This window comes from Microtus ochrogaster, chromosome 7 (genome assembly GCF_000317375.1).
Source record: "Microtus ochrogaster isolate Prairie Vole_2 chromosome 7, MicOch1.0, whole genome shotgun sequence".
NCBI lineage: Eukaryota > Metazoa > Chordata > Mammalia > Rodentia > Cricetidae > Microtus > Microtus ochrogaster.
The window spans coordinates 16,938,451-16,955,995 of NC_022014.1; the positions used below are offsets into that span (position 1 = coordinate 16,938,451).

The window sequence follows — 17,545 nt, forward strand, 5'->3', positions numbered from 1 at the left end:
TGAGCCAGAGGACTAGAGGGGACTGGCATGTCATGCCACATTCTTCTAGAACCTTAGCTGAGTCTAGCCTAGCCACAAGACATTCCTGCAGGGTGATACTACACTCTGTTACCTTTTGCTCTGGGGTATCACCTTCAGATTAATGTGACCCCAAATTGGAGTAATGTATTTAAAAACACATATCTATTTTTTCTTTTAAAATGCCACTGCCATAAAATAACACTAAACACAGCAGTAGAAAGCACACCCTCCATTCAAAGGAACTCCAGTTCCCTAAGAATACAAAAGCTTTTATAATGTTGATGTACCATGTGTGGATTAAACAATCCTACAGGCAAGTGCAAGGGAGAACACTGACAGGCTGTCAATAATTTAACTGCATTCATGTAAAAGTAAATACACAATATGTAGATTAAATTCACTTTATTTTGCCAAAACATAACTTAAATATCATTAAATATTATTTAAACAAGTCTATGTTTTAAATATTTAAAAGCATATCTTTTTAAACGTCATAATAAATTACCATCACACTGCCCATGGGGAAAGGTTAGGGGAGAGTACAGAAGATTTCCCCGGGGATCTCAGACATGAAGGTTCAAGGATTCCGAGATTGAGACTTCTGATCCAAGTTCTTTATGGCCTCCTCAACCCACTTCTCCTTGGGGTCAGCACAGATCTCCTTATCCAGTATGGTCCTGAAGCTGTTGGGAGAGGGTGTGGTGGGGTTAGGCAGAGTGCTCTCAGCAATCTGCTCAGGGCATGCATGGCCTATTGATCCTCAGACCTCTTCTACTCATCTATAGATGGAGAGTCAGGAGAGAAGATTGACAATGGTGTAAGAAAGAAGACGCAGGAAGAAGCCCTGTTCTTGCTCTGCTAGATCAATCCTTCCAATTTTCTGGATAAATGAATTGGATATACTCTCTTCAAACTGATTTATATTAATGGATTCTCCAATTGGCTTAGTTTATCTAGGTGAGGAAAAGACCAGGTTAGTAATATGTTCTATTTGCTTGACTCATGGCTATGAGTCCAGACTTCTCTCTCCCTTTCTCCTCAGATAGGAAACTAGCCCGTGGTCCTGGGCGTGGCCTACTTACATCACAGCTTCCCAGGGACACTGGGTGCTGGTGATTCTGCTGTAGCTCTTCAGCCTATTCATGGGGATCTTCTTAGCCCTTTCAAAACAGCATGTGACTGGGATGTACACCGCATCTGAAAATAATTTCATAAAGAGAGAGTTAGGAAACACTGCAAGGTGCTCTCACAAGGGACAGAGAAGACTGGGTTGTCCCTAAGAGTCACGGCTCCTGAGTTCTGTATCTAGTGCCCAATCACAGTATATTACTGAATAAGCCCTGGCCATTGACTGTGTATGGAAAAAAAAAAGCCTCATCATTTTCTGACACAGGAAAGTTAGTTGTAAGAACTTACTGTCCATCCCCTTGCTGCTGATGGCTTAGAGTCAACCTACTTTTAAGCTGAGAAGCTTCTCCACTATCTACACATGCCTACTGTTCTGGAACCCACTCTGGACTAAGACTCCAAAATTCTTCTTTAATCCATCATTCCTGTCACTCCTCTATTGCTTGAGATGGCCTTCTCACCTACAAGGCCACTTTGGGCCACCTCTCCAAACAAGGCTAGGGCAGTATCCTTAGTGGTTGCCTACAGCATCTTGTCCCATAGCTGGGGTCGGAGACATCACAGGGCCTGGCCTCCGTAGTCTGGATACTTGGTTCTGGCTCTCTGGCTAGTCACGATGGCTCATTCTAATTTCTCCTGCACTCCCGTCTCTCCAACAGCAGACCTGCCAGGAGTCCTGAGATGTGCTGAGAGACTGTGAAAGGAAAAGCCTCACCTGGCCCAGCCCACACCTGTGGGCTGATGGTGCCAGCTATGAGCAGCAGGCACAGAAGCGCTGTGGAGATCTTCATGTTGAGGTCAAAGGCTTTGGAAGGAAAGTTGGAGGCTTCAGGAGGTAGCACCACCGTCTCTGCTCCCCTGGAGGCCACATCTGTCTTTTATATGGAGCAGGGAACTTGCTAGGATCTGACTGAAGGAAGAAGTAAGATCCTCCAGGCTGTGCTGAGTAGGCACCAGATCCTGGGGTGATTTCCTCACAGCCGGAAGGAAGTTGTGCAGTTTCTGTCTCCTGCCTGCTTAGACTGTGAAACTGAGGTGGAAAGGTAGACAGCTGAGCCCAGCAACACGGAGGAAATGATGTCACGGGACAAAGGGCTTCTCATTTCTTTGAAATGGAAAAACATCTGTATGAAAGAAAAAAATTAGGAACTAGAAGTCATAGAGGAGTAAAGAGAGGCCGGGTTCTGAAGGTGGCTGGAGATAGGCTAAGTCTTTGGCTTTGGCCTTTATTACACCAGGCACTGCAACTCTAAAGCAGATGGGCTCTTCAGAACCCAGCTGGGCTCTAAACAATCCTGGAGGAATGACAGGATACAGAGTTTGCAAATTTCTACCTTTTCCTAGTTCTTCCTTCCTTCCTTTTGTTACCATATGTTATACATGTTAGACCTAGCCTTGCATGTGCTAGGCATGTACTCTACCACTATGAACACCTACATGATCTGATCTGACCAGTGCTCCTTTCCTTTCCTTCGTTCCTTTGTTTCTCCTCCCTTCCTCCTTCCCTCTTTCTTTCTTTCTTTCTTTCTTTCTTTCTTTCTTTCTTTCTTTCTTTCTTTCTTTCTTTCTCTCTTTCTTTCCTTCTTTCTCTTTTGAGATAGGGTTAACTTAGTTGCCCAACAAGTCTTGAACTAATTGTGTAAAACAGGGTGGCCTTGGATTTGGGATCAACTGTCTTCATCTTCCAAACATCTGGGTTAATAGAATTACATCAGTATGCTTGGCTCAATGTCTGAAAGTCTCAAAGTCCTAGAGATACTCAGTCTGTAGTTGGTATGATTTTGAGTGGGTGGGATCCTGCAATGGAGGGGCAATGTTATAGTGGGTGTGACCCTACAATGAGTGGATCCCACAGTGGGGGGTTCCTATGGTGTGTAAGGATCTTTCAGTGAGGGATTCTGTAGTGAAGGAAGACTGTGTAGTAGGTGAGACCCTTCAGTGGCTTGGTTGCAGTTGCTTCTGCAGCATGTGGACCCTTACAGTGGAAAAGATCTTGTAGTGAGCATGAAATTCCACAGTGGGTGGGATCCTGCAGTGAGGTAGATCTTGTAGTGGAAGGATTCTATGGTGTGTGGAACCTTTCAGTGAACACGAGATCCTGCACTGTGGGAATCCTGCAGTGGATATCCTGCAATGGATAATATAATTCAGTGAGTGAGATCGTGTGGCAGGAGGGGGTTGATCTTATAGGGAAGAGATCTTTAGTGGGGGTATCCCTCCACTGGGGGGATCCTGCAAGGGAGGGAAATCTGCAGTGGAGTTGATCCTGAAGTCGGTGAAATCATTTGGAGAAGCCCATGAGTTCATGAAGATTCTGGAAGTTTGGGTCTGTTTGCTAACGACGTTCCAAAGCCCGTCATGACACACAGTGGGTGGGAGGTCATAGGAAGATGTGGAGGGAAACCAGGTTGCAAATTGCTGACCTCACCTGTCTCTTACCACTCTGGCATCACCATCATTGAGTCTTAAATTACAGCACTTCCAGGCTGGCTCCTTTCACTAAGCAATATGGCATGTAAAGTTTCTCTATGCACTTTGTAGTTTAATAGCTCACTCTCTACTTTTTAAAAATTAATTACTATTTTTCATGAACATATATGTATTCATATTTATTATTCGTAACTATAAAGTGTGTAGTTCACATGAATTTGCAATCAGTCTCCATGACTCTTTCTGATGAACATTCTATGTTTAATAAACCATCCCCATGCCCACCTGCTCCCTGACCCTGCAGAGCCACCTGATCTCACCCATAGTGTCATCCCCCAACAGTGTCCATTAACACTGTTCCCTTCTGTGATTTCAACTTCTCCACCTCATGTAAGCAAATGCACAATGCAATTAAACCTTCTTCAACTGCCTTATTCTACATAGCAGTATGTGCTCAGGAGACTTCTATGTTGGCGCATACCACAGTTTCTCTCTTTCTTCCAGGCCTTGTGAGATTCCACACTAGATTTGACAGTGTGCTTATCCATCTATGAACATCGAGCTGGTTTTTCATGCTTTAGTTGCAAATAACCCTTTGATTTGCATGGGTTGGCAAGTGTCTCATCAATACCCCTTTTAGATTTGAGTAACTACCCAGAAGTGGAATTGCTGAACGCTACGGTAATCATGTCTTTGTTTATTTTAGGAACTCGTCCCACAGAGCTGTCCTATTTGACACGCTCAGCAGCCACACACAAAGCTCCATTCCCGCCACGTCCTTGAGACCCTTGTTACAGTCTTCTCTAGTAGACATCTTAGTAGATGGGAAGTAGTCACTCATCGCAACATTTGTTTCTAGTGCTCTAATGTTTACTGGCGATGGACATGTTTTCATGGACTTATCAGCTGTGTGCATGTTCTCTTTGGAGGAATGTTTTGCCCGTGTTTGAGTCAAGTCATTAATTTTTGTTGTTGAGCTACAGATGTTCTCTGTTCTGGATATGAATTCATTATGATTGCAAGTACTCTTCCCTTTCTCTGGACTGCCCTTTCATTTTGCAGATGCTGTCCTTTAAAACTTTTTAGTTACCACAAAGTCTAAGTTGTGCAGCATTGTTTCGTTGTTTGTTTTGCCACCTGTGAGTTGGGAGCCACGCACAGAAAGTCACTCAATGCCAGCATCGTCACCATGCTATCTTCTCAGAGTTTTATTGTTTTTGATCTCAAACTAGGTCTTTGATACATTGTGAGTTAACTTTTCAATGTGGTGCTTGGAAAGGACCCAAGTTCATTCTTCTGTGTGAGGATATCCAGTTTTCCCAGAATCATTTCCTGGGAAAGCAATAGAATTTTCTTGACAGTCTTCTTAAAAATTATTGGACCATATGTGGTAGGATTTATTTCAGGGATCTCTGTTCTGTTTCACTAGTCTGTGTCTATTGTTATGTCAACACCACACTGTTTTGATTACTGTGAATTAGTAGCAGATTTTGGAATTCAAGATTATAGGGACTTTTTAGGGTTCATTGATACTCTAAGTAAATTTTAGGATGTACACCTCTGTTTCTACTAAACATGACACAAGGATTTGGACAGGGATTTGAGTCTGTAGGTTGCTTTAGTAAGTATTTACATCTTGGTTTTTTTTTTTTTTTTTTTTTTTTTTGGTTTTTCGAGACAGGGTTTCTTTGTGGTTTTGGAGCCTGTCCTGGAACTAGCTCTTGTAGACCAGTCTGGTCTCGAACTCACAGAGATCCGCCTGCCTCTGCCTCCCGAGTGCTGGGATTAAAGGCGTGCGCCACCACCGCCCGGCAAGTATTTACATCTTAAATGAATCTATGAGTAAGCTTTCCTTCCCTTACATCCTCTTTATTTTATTTTGGAGTGTTTCCTAACTTCATTGTACAGTCATTATGCCTTCTTGCTTCATTCTTAGTTTTCTCTCCTTTTTTTTTTGAGGCTATTGTGAATGTAATTGTTTCCAAATTCCCCTTCCAAACCACTCACTAGTCCTGTAAAGAAGGCTAGGTGATGTATGTGTGCTGCCTTTGGGTCTTGCACACTATTGTTTTTATTGTCCAATTCTAACCTGTCTGCAGTGACTTTTAAGAATTCTTGACATATTCTGCATATGAGTCTTTTTTCAGATTTGTGTTCTGCAAATAATTTCCTCTAATCTGTGCCTGATCACTTGCTCAACAGCATCTTCTATAGAGTGGAAGTTTTGGTTTGCATGAAATCTAATCTATCAGTTATTTTACTTGTGTGTGCTTTTGATGCTGTATCTATAAAGTTCACATCAAATCCAAGTCACTTATTTTCTCCCATTCTATCTTCTAGAAGTTATCTCTCTGCCGATTAAGAATTGCATACATGCATATAATTTGTTTTGGTCAAATCCACCTGCCATTCTCCCCCTTTCAATCATACTGCCCCATCCCTACCACCACTATCTTCTCGCAGTTCCGGGCGTTCTCTGTCTTCTAAAACCTATGGAGTCCACAAAGTGCTGACGGTGTTGAAATAAGAGCTGCTGAGCTGCGTCCCCATGACCCGAAATAATTACACAGAAACTGTATTCTTTTAATTACTGTCTGACCCATTAGTTTTAGCCTCTTATTGGCTAGCTCTTACATATTGATCTAACCCATTTTTATTAATCTGTGTAGCCCACAAGCTGGCTTACCAGGAATGATCTTAACCTGCATCTGTCTGCAGTGGGACAATCATGGCAACTCACTGACTCAGCTTCTTTCTCCCAGCATCCTGTTCTGTTTTCTCCGCCTACCTAAGGGTTGGCCTATGAAATGGGCCTAGGCAGTTTCTTTATTAATAAGAAATCATTTCCACATCAGACGGTTTGAATTTTAAGTTGTAGAAGGGCTTACTTCTCTGAGTCATTTCACATTAATTTCTCTGTGAAGCACGAGGTCTACGTCTAGACCCACTTTCTTCGTGTGTGTCTGCCCAGTCGTTAGAGATACATTTGCTGAAATTTTTCCTTTAAATTGCCTCTGCTGGTTTTCAAAGGTAGTTTGGGTGGATCTGTTTCTGTCCCATTGATTTATTTTCTTCCATGTCATCAGTCTCACGACATCTTGATGACTGTGGCTGTGTCATAAGTCTCGAAGTCCAGTAATGTGAGTCCTCTGACTTTCTTCTTCATCACTGTGCTAACTGGTCTGGGTATTTTGCCTCTCTGTGTAAACTTTCGAACCAGTTTGTCAATATCCATCAGAGAAATAGATGGGATTTTGATTGAAATTGTGTTGTATGAAAAGGTCATCCGGGGAAGAGCTTAGAGGCTGATAGTATTGAGTCTCCCCCTGTGAACACAGAGATCTCACCATCGGCTGAGTTTTTTCTCCTTTCACAGAGGTGTGTAGCTTTTCTCATGTATATCACATGTCTCTCCTATGGTTAAGTACTACTATGTACATAATTTTAGTGGTACTATATATGATATGGTATCATTAATTGCCTGTCCATTGCTGATATAATGGAAGGCTATTGAATCTTACACCATAGCCTCATATTCTGTAACCTTTCTATGATCACAAATGAATTGTAAGAGTGTTCTTTTATACCTATTGCTAATTCTTTGTAATTTTCTGTAAAAGGCAATCATGTTTTTCTTGAACACAGCTGAATTTCTTTGTTTTCTTGTCTGTGTTAATGAGTCAGCCAGGACTTCCAGTGCTGTGACACTGAGGCAGAGAGAGGGAGGGTCCCTGCTCTGCAAGTCTCCAACCTAAGAGAAACTTAGCAGCAGTGAGTGTGGAGTCCGCTGCAGGTCTTTGTGGATGTTTACTAGGTTGAGAAGCTCCCCATTGTCCCGAGTGTGTTGAGAAGTGACTTTTGGTTGCACAACCCCAAATGGATATGTGCTTTTGTGTGTACTTTTGTTAAAAGCTTTTCAGTGTCTGTTGATAGTATTGTGTGATTTTTTTGTCCTTCAGCTGATTGATGTGATAGATTGCCACAATCATTTTTAACTTTTAAAGAAAGATTTAGCTTGTGTGCATATGTGTGATTCGCGTGTGAGGCACATGCATGTCTGAGTGTACTCACTTGAGCAAGTAAGTGTGAAGGTTGAAAAGTGACTTCATGACTTCATATCCTCAAGCACTTCTCCACCTTGTGTTCTGAGATAAGGTCTCTTCACTGAATCTGGAGTCCTCCACTTCAGCTGGCCACCAAGGACCCAGGATCCACCCGTCTTTGTTCTCTTCCTGAAGTGCTGGAGTTGAGGACCCAGAGCCTCAAGCCCACCTTCTTACGTGGGTGCTGGGGACCCCATCTCTGTTCCTCAAGCTTGGGCAGCGGCACATGTCCACTCACCTGTCTGCCTAGCCTTTCCTCCGTGGAATAAATTAGACTTCGTTGTGGCACTTAACTTTTAAATATGCTATTGGGTTCCGCCTTCTGACACTTCTCTGAGGCTCTGCATTTATGCTCATGGGTCTCGTGTGCTCTCCTGCTGGCCCTTGCTTTTCTTCTGCTGTGATTCGTCACCCGGCTTATGTTAGGTTGGGAAGAATAGACAAGCGGCAGCATGGAGTCTTCCTGCCTGCAAGCCCTGAACAGCTGTCCATTCAGATCTCCCTGGCCTCAGACAGTGGATTTGCAAATGTTCTCTCTACTTGTGTATCTTGGAACAAGGTGTTGAGCAATTATATGTTAATTAAATATCCTTTCGAACTCACTAGGCACCACCCATTTGAGAGATTGAGAGATCTTGGTTCTTTCTGGGTTGGAGAACTGCTATTTACACAACTCTGATTGATATGGGGATGTCTGGTTATCTCTCTCTTTTTTTTTTTTTTCGAGACAGGGTTTCTCCGTAGCTTTTGGAGCCTGTCCTGGAACTAGCTCTTGTAGTCCAGGCTGGCCTCGAACTCACAGAGATCTGCCTGCCTCTGCCTCCCTAGTACTGGGATTAAAGGCGTGCGCTACCACCGCCCGGCTTTTGTTTTTCTTTTGTGAGCGTTGGTAGCGTGTATTTTAAGAAACTGACTTTTTCACTAAGCTTCAAAATTTGGGTGAAGAGTTCCTTATACCATGTCTTTATTGTCTATAGTGTACAGAAGAGTGGTGGTGATGGCCCTTTTTGTGTTTTGGAGAGTAGTAACTTGTACTTTTAATTTCTTGTGGTTGTCCTAGCCGTAAATTTGTTGATTTTTGTTGTTGTTCCTTTTAAGGATCAGGTTTTGGTTTCATTGATTTTTCTATTCTCTGCTCTTGCTTTCCCTTGCTTCCTTGGGATCTCTATTTACTTTTCTATTTCTGCTTTCATTAGGTGGAAAATTAAGTTGTTCATTTTAGGTGCTTCTTATTTTCTACTTTCTTTCGATATTTACATTTCCTTCTAATGATTTTGCTCCATCTAACAAATTTTGCTACTTTGTGTTTTAGTTCTACTTTGTACAAAATATGTTCGACTTTCTCTTGAGATTTTTTGCTGAGTTGATGCATTATTTAGAACTATGAAGTTTTATCTCCAAGTATTTGGAGAGTTTCCATCTTTCTTTTATTGCCCTTTAGTTTAATTCTATCATGGCTGAGAAGCATGTGTTATGCAGTTTCAATTCTTTTACACTTACCAAATATAGGTCATTTTGTAAATGTTTGTACTCATGTTGAAAAGAATGTGTATTTTGTTTTCAGTTCTTACTTAATAGAACTTTCCATAAATGTCATTTAGAGTCACATTAAACCCGGATGAGTAGTGACGCTGTGCAGGTCACCTAGCCCCGCTGATTGTCCTCCTGGATCTGTAAGGTATTGTGGAGGGTGAACAGAAGTCTTCATCTGGCATATGCTTGGCCTCTGTCATTAGTTCTGGAAAATTCTCAGCTGCTCATGCTTCATATGTTTTCCTTCTCCTTTTTCCTTCCTTCCCTTTGATAGCCTCACTTCGCATATGCGCTTTCAGCATTTGTCTTTCAGAGTTCTGGGATATCCCATTTTATTTCCTCTCTGCATCTCAGTTCTGGAACTTTCCATGGGCCCATCCCTCTGCTTACTGATTGCTTCCTTGGCTCTGCCTGCTCTGCTGGAGAGCCCCTGGATGACCTCGTTATTTTCTGTCAGGGCGCTTTGATCCTTAGACCATCTTTCTGGTTCTTTATTAGTGTCTCCCCAACCTGCTGACATTTTCTTGTTTTTTTTTTTTTTTTTTTTTTGCAACTTTAGCCCTTACAGTGTTACCCATAATTATTTTTAGTTCTCAGTGTAACGAATACAGATTTTCTGATATGTTTTTATTGAGGTCCCTGGTTTACTTCCTCCCTCCCAAATCTGTGTATTTCTTGCATTTTTATATATTTGTGACACTTTGTCAAAATCAGGGACAGTGTACTGGGCTAAGTACACGGAAACTGAGGTAAGTCAGTCTTTAGGGTTTCAATTATGTAAAAATGAGACAGGGTTTCTCTGGAAAGTCTTTTTTGCATGGCTACCTGGATATTGCTGTTCTTTCAGCAGTAACCTCTCTGGTGTTCTGGAGAGAATCCCTGTAGGTGTGGTGGCAAGGTATGATTCGGTCTCAGTCACCAACTGCTCTCAAACCAGGCCCTCAGCACTTGCCCTTTCTACTTCAGGGAGGCCTGATGATCCTCTGCCTGGGTGTTTCCCATTCCCTGTATAGATTAGGTTCTGGAAAAGCAACTTTCCTTTGGGACTAGTAGAAAACACCAAACTCTGAGCATGTTTTTAAATATTTTATGTTGATTGAGAATTTTATGCATATATATGATGTGTTTTAATGAACTCTATCCCCCATGACCTTTCTCCCAGTCTCCTCCTCCTCCTCCTCCTCCTCCTCCTCCTCCTCCTTCTTTTTGAACCTATAGAGACCATTTAGTGCTATGAGTATAAGAATGGGTATAGGGTCCGCTAGAGGAACATGAGTAGTCTCTCACGGGCTGTATCCCCAAAGAAATCTGACTCTCCCACTCCTGGCAGCCCTCAGTTGCCAGTTGTGCCTCAGCTGGAGGTAGAACTTCCAGATCAACTTGGTCTTGTGTGTGCTATCACTACCAATGCTAGCAGATATGTACCAATTCCCTCTTATATCTCTGTTGTTATCCACTGCCTTGGGCTGTTACCATTTTTCTAGCTCCTCTTCTACAAGGATCACTGAACCTTGGGAATTTGGGGCATGATGTAGATGTCAAATTTAGGACTGAGCATCCCACAGTCTTCTTCTGTACACATTGACCATTTCTGAGTTTTTGTGTCAGCCATCATCTGCCACAAGGAGAAGCTTCTTGAGAGTTCAGAAGTGTGTTTATCTATGGCTACAGTGATGGATCTTTAGGGGTTGGTTTAATTATATGTCCACTTAGAAGTGAGTTCTTCCCAATCAGAAAGAGGTTGGTTGCTCCCATGGTGTTCATGCCACTGCTGTGCCTGTGGGGACATCTTGTTAAGCTTGTTGTTATTACGGCTTCAACGTTCACAGCTGAGCAAACCTGATGGTGGCTTTATTCCCCAGCAGTGTGTCAATGTGTGTAGAATCTTCTAGCACTGTTTTTTTGGTAGGATGACAGCACAAAAATATATTCCACTGTCCTTAATAGAGGCATGAGAGAATCTTTTTGTGAATTCCTTCTTATAAGCCTGGTAAAGCTTCTAGAAATAAAATTTATGCAAGGGTTAGGAATCTCCTCATCCTGTGGGGTGTACTGTTACATTTTCAGGACCCTGCCATTTTCCAGCTGAAGTTTAATCTCCCCAACAGGTGGTTGTGTCCCCAGGATTCCTGCTCCTGCAATCTGTGGTTCTCTGTCCACCTTCTGCCTTGAAGAACTCTGGCAGATCTAAGCATTGCCTGTCTTCAGTTGAGTCATCTGTATTCTTCCTGTCCAGCAAGAGCGAACCCTCTGACTTCTTTCCATGTCCAAGTAGGGAAGCAAGAAGTCACAGGAAATGATTTCCTGTGTTGTTTTCCTTCCCTGTATGGTCCTTGGTGGCGTGTCTGTTCAAATCTTTAGTCACCTTTAATATGTGATTGGTTTTTTTTTTTCCTGCTGGGCTTAAGAATTCTTTGTCGAATTTGGATAAAATTTCTGTTTGAAAGGAGACTGGTCATTGCAGATACCTTCTTCCAGTTTGTGGAGTTTCCTTTTAACAACGCCTTTCACAAAACAGGATTTTTCTTTTTTTTTTTTTTTTTTTTGGTTTTTCGAGACAGGGTTTCTCTGTGGCTTTGGAGCCTGTCCTGGAACTCGCTCTGTAGACCAGGCTGGTCTCGAACTCACAGAGATCCGCCTGCCTCAGCCTCCCGAGTGCTGGGATTAAAGGCTTGCGCCACCATCGCCCGGCCCAAACAGGATTTTTCAACGCCAGTGAAGTTCATTTTACAAAATTTCCCTGCCACAGCTCTTGACTTTTGAATAATTTCTGACCCGAGATCTCATAGTGCCTTCTCAGTTGACAGGCTGAGACTTCTGACAAGTCATTAAGTATGCTCCAATAATCTTGGACTTAAATACTCCATAAAGCTTATATACATGGGCATGCTACAACTAATTTATTCATTTTTCCATAGTCATGAATTATTCGATTTCCATTTTTTACAGTTACAAATAGTACATGTGACAAAGCTGATACAACATTATCATTCACGTCTCCATTTAATTCTGCAGCTAAGGGATTAATAAATCAAATGTGTGGGTATTGTAAAACCACCTATTCGGATGATTACATTGTTGTAAAGCTTGCTCTGTCACTAAAATATGAGTCAATTAGTCTTACAAACGTTGGGCAGCTGCGAAGAAGAAGACTTTTATCTTGTTAAAAGGTGAAGTTAACCTATGATAATAGAGGTCAGAATGGTGGTTTCTGTTGTGGGTACTGATAGAAGGGAGCCTGGAACATTCTGCCTTTTGATGTATTAATCACCTAGCTCTCCAATTAAATAGAGGCAGTAATGATGAGGCTGCAGCAGCTTTATCAAAAGGATTGTTTATAATTATGTTTTGACCTGAGTGATGGTGAGCTGGTTGCTTATGCATGTGAAATGCATAAAATCATGCCTTTAAAATACATGTACCTCTCCATATATCAGTTACACTTTGATAGAGGCAGGAATAGCACAGATCATTTTGCATAGGTTTTATTTATCTCCTTTAAAATGCTGATTTATTTGTTATTTACTTATTTATTTATTTTAATTATGCTTATGAATGTGTGTGTGTACATGTGTGCAGGTGCCAGGGGAGACCAGAAGAGGGTGTTGGAACTCCTAAACCTAAAATGAGTACTGGTCACTGAATTCAGATCCTATATTACACTAAATATTTTCTATACTACTGTCTTTGCTCTTAACTACTAATGCATCTCTACAGCCTTTAGGACAGGAGTATGATCAGTAATTCCTCTGCAGGAGGGGAATTTGGTATGTCATGGGAGACTGCCTTCTGGTTTGTGGGAATGCCAGGAGTGTCCTGTGTGTCTGTCTCTGTGGAGGTGGGTTGCCTTACAGGTCAGATTTTTGTATGTTTTTCACTTAGAAATGAACTCTCTGTCCCTGCTCCGAGCTGCCATAAGCAGGCAACACTAATGGATATGGAAACTGTAGCTGCAGGAAAACAAAAAGAGCTGGTGAAATGAAAAAGGAGTCACTGTTAAGTAACTTGAGATTAGTCATGATTCAGCCAATAACTTTCCCCATTGTTACTATGAGGAAGTAAGTTATCCCAACTCTGCTATAAAGGATAGAATTTTGGCAAGTTTGGTGATTGATTGACAGGGAGTCCTCAATTATGTGTGAGCTTTAGAGTTTGAGAGTGGATGACCAGAAAGTGCCGCGGAAAAATGAACAGACAAACAACGATGAAGTCTTAACTTGAGTAAATGAAAAGATGCTGTGGTTGACAGACATATGCAGATCTGTTGTGAGCATAGCATCAGACAATGGTACTGCTGCCAACAATGGTGTGGTTGCCACGCTTGGAGTGAATAGTTTTTAAGCTCTTCTTAACTTGCTTCATCTATGACTAAAGGCCCAGGTTAATGTAAGACCCTGGGTATTTGCAGAGCAGTGGTTTTTTTTTTTTCAGAGAAACAGGATAGCACAGGGCTCAAATCTGATTTGGTTACTAGGAAAATAGATTAAAATTGTTATTGAAGTTAGGGTCAGAGCCTGGGCCTTGGCAGTCCCCTAATAAGCCAGGTTTAGGTACACATCTTCTGTAGTCCACTTAACAGCACAATTAATAATGACAAATAAAAAAAGGAGATTTATTCACTGAGCAATTCAGTCATTGGAAAGGGCTCTACCCAAACCCATCTTTTGGGTTTTAATATGGGGCTTAGGTGTAAATAGAAGGCCAGAGGCATGCATAGAGAGACAGTCCAATGTGTGGACATACCTGCCATTCTGTGTCAGCTCTAGTCTTCTCTGTAGACAGTCTGACATGTCATAAACTTTTTTTTTTTTATTTTCAGAAGGCAAGCACCCCTTCTGGCTGAACCATGGACCTCAGCCTTTCCATTCCCTGGCATGAGATACCTGGAAATTTTCCTATTTCTAGGGATCTAATGTTTGAATCATCTGATAGTGTGCTGTTTTAGAATGTCTTCATTTCTAACAGGATATGACAGATAATAAAACTATTATCTATGTCAGAAGGCACATAACTTCTTTATATTTAATATTTTAATCTCTCATAGAAACAGAACCCACTGTGACTGTTAGATTATCTGATGTCAAAACTTGTTTTGAAGAATGGATAATGTACGGTGAGTTCACTAGCTGTAAGCCCTAATCTTAAGGTCACTATACATAGATGTGTTGGAAGAGTGAGCCCAAGCCAAAACTGCAGTTGAGTAATGACAAAATATCTTCTGGACACAAACAAAAGAGGTCTTGGATTGCTACCATGACCCAGAGGCAGGACAGCTTGGGGTCTTATAAGGAATGGGAGTCGTCTCCCAATGTCGATGGACACCAAAGGGCACCAGGATTCTAGTTCTGTGCGGATTTTGTCTATGTCAGTCTTTGAGTCCCCTTGATTATGCAACTTCCCTTTCTTGCTTTATTTTTAAACATAATTCAAGGAATTCCATGCAAGAAGTTGAAATGAAACTTAAGCCATGCAAGATGAGGTGCTGTTCTGTCCAGGGGACTATTTATGTTGCTCCTCTTTCCTTTCTTTTGAGTGGCTTCCCAATGAGCAATTTTCCTTAGAATCTTCCCTGTGGTCTTTTGGCTAATGAAAGAGATCTCAAACTGTAATCAGAAACAGCTATCTGGAAAAAGAGGACAGTTGAAGGGCACACACTGGAACCAAGACAGGTTCTAACTTGGTTCTCCTGGAAATCAGGTTTTCTGCTTTGTTTTGGGGCTCTTTCCCATCCTCAATGGTCAGTGTTTTAGAATGAGTTGAAGGAGGCATTTATCCTTACCCAACTCTTTACCTTTAAAAATGAGAGAAAGAATTAGGCAGCTGAAACGATTTATGATAGGCTGTAAGACCCACGACAAGTGTGTGACCATGTCAAAACAACAGCCGTCATGCAACACCAATTAGAGAGGAAGAAACAGCCAGTAAGCGATAAGGTGCCCAGGAACAGAATATATAGAATTGATATCTCTATATCTATCTATCTATCTATAAAGTGAATTTATTAGAATGACTTACAGGCTGTGGTCCAGCTAGTCCAGCAATGACCATCTATCAGTGGAAGGTCCAAGAATCCAGTAATTTCTCAGGCCACAAGATTGATATCTCAACTAGTCTTCAGTATATTTTGGAAACTAGGCTCTAATGACAATGAAGGCATGGACTTGTGTGTGTGTGTGTGTGTGTGTGAGAGAGAGAGAGAGAGAGAGAGAGAGAGAGAGAGAGAGAGAGAGAGAGAGAGAGAGCAGGTAAAGAGACAGCTGGCTTCCTTCTTCCATGTCCTTTGTATAGGCTGCCAGCAGATGGTGTGGGTCAGATTAAGGGTGACTCTTCCCATTCAAAGATCAGATTAGAAGTGGTCCTTCCCACTTCAAATTAAGGGAGAAATCCTCCACAGATTTGCCCAACTATTTGTGTTTTACATAATTCTATATGTAGTCAAGTTGACAACCAAGAATAGCCATCACAAGGTAGATGAGGAAGAGAACCAAAGATTTAATGTAAAAGAGCCCCCAGGTCTCTGGTTGTCCTATCCAGGCTCTGCCTAGAGTGGAAGAAAGATGTAGTATGATTGACGTGGTACAGCATTCTGTGGCTGACTCTGACTGAGGTTCCTCATAAGTGAATATCCCTAGAGTCCATGGCATGTGAAAGACATAGAAATATTTATCTCAGCTCAGTGGCCCCTGCTTAGAGTGGCATATGTCAGTTTAACTGCGTTTTACTGACTGAAGTAAGCAATGAGTTCTTGTCTGTTTTCACGATTACAGGGAAACCCAGTCCTGCCAAATGCGCAGAGTGGGAGCTGGAACTGCTAGGGACTACCCCTCATGGTGCCCAGTTGTCCCATGTCAGCATATCAGCTCGGGTTGCTGAGCATTGTTCTGGAAAGTTCAGACATACACTTTGTGACATTCTCCGGCTGAACAACAGCTAAGCCTTCATGGTCAAAGGCCCACTCACTTAAATTTTGTTAAATTCTAATGTGAGTCAGCGTGTGCATCTAAATAGCTTGATAACATTTAGTACCCTCTGTAGCATTCTAAATAAAACATACTTTTGTTGTTTGTGTAGAGACAAAAAAAATGAACCTGTAACAATCCCATAATCTTGCAATTGGCTTTTCTCTAAATGCCAGGCTATTATGCTAATGATTATGATATCAAGTTATCCACATTAGCTTAGTGAAATGGAAATGACGATGAAGCTCTCAGTGGGCACAGGTGTTAATTGGTACTTAGGGTGATATTTTATTTAATTATTTATGAAAATCACAAACTTAAGAGGGTTGGAAATATAACATGGTGATTGATTAGAATGCATAGGACTCTGGTTTCTATGCCCATTCCTACATACACCAAGCATGTGGTCTGAGTGTAATCCCAGCACTTATGAAGTAGATTCAGGAAGATCATAAATTCAAGGTTATCCTCAGCTACATAGCAAGCTCCAGGACAGCATGAGACCCTGTCGAAGGAAAAACAAAACAAACAAACTTATCCTCTAGGTAGTACCTATCAGACATTGTGAAATATTAATTTGCTACTCAAGCTTCATATTATATATAATGTCCTTTAATACTGTGCTTTTGCTGTGATTTGAACGTGAAGCTTTCCTCATAGGCATATGTGTTTGAATACCAGCAGGTGGCATTGTTTTGAGGGTTTGTGGAATTTTTGCAACAAGGGCTCTTTGGGGTAGCAGTGGGTCACTGAGGGGGGAGCATTACACCTGTGTCTGCTTCTGCTAAGTGTTTTGGGCTTCCTGGTTCAGTTGATATGGGTGGAACTTGCCACACACTCTCATTGCCGGGTAGCTGCTCTCTCTTGCCTTCCCTGCCGTGATAGACATGGCACCATGAGCCAAAAGAAATTCCTTGCTTGGAGTTGAATCCCTCAGATATTTTGTTACAGTGGCAAGGAATGTAACACAAGCGTTTTATTATTTTGATGCCCAAATCCATTTTTTAGTTTAATTTTATTTCATGAGCATTAGTGTTTTGACTGTGAAGACAGTGAATTCCCTGGAACTAGAGTTACAGACAGTTATGAGCTGACATGTGGGTGCTGGGAATTGAACCTGTGTCCTCTGGAAGAGCATCCAGTGCATTTACCCTCTGAGCCATCTTTCCAGTCCCCCCAAATTCATTTTCATTCCTTATTTTTAAAGATAAAAAATATCCCATTAGGTCAACCAAAGCATCTTTAGATCAGTGTAATAGTTGGGACTGTGTTGTATGCCATATAAAATGGCAAATATACGGTACAATCTATCTCTCTCAAGGCTCCTGCAAATGCGGGTGTGTAGGGAGGGCAAGTGCAGGTGGATAACAT

At 41.7% G+C, this 17,545-nt stretch overlaps 1 protein-coding gene across 1 annotated transcript; it reads right to left on the bottom strand.

Moving 5' to 3' along the window:
- Positions 1-411: 411 nt before the first annotated feature.
- Positions 412-2,001, bottom strand: LOC101998113 (C-C motif chemokine 12-like). Its single transcript, XM_005349393.2, has 3 exons — positions 1,865-2,001; positions 1,104-1,218; positions 412-704 (listed from the first exon to the last, which is right to left on the bottom strand). The coding sequence occupies exons 1-3, from the start codon at positions 1,938-1,940 to the stop codon at positions 599-601; spliced, it is 297 nt and encodes a 98-aa protein (XP_005349450.1). The 5' UTR covers positions 1,941-2,001; the 3' UTR covers positions 412-598.
- Between the last annotated feature and the right edge of the window lie 15,544 nt (positions 2,002-17,545).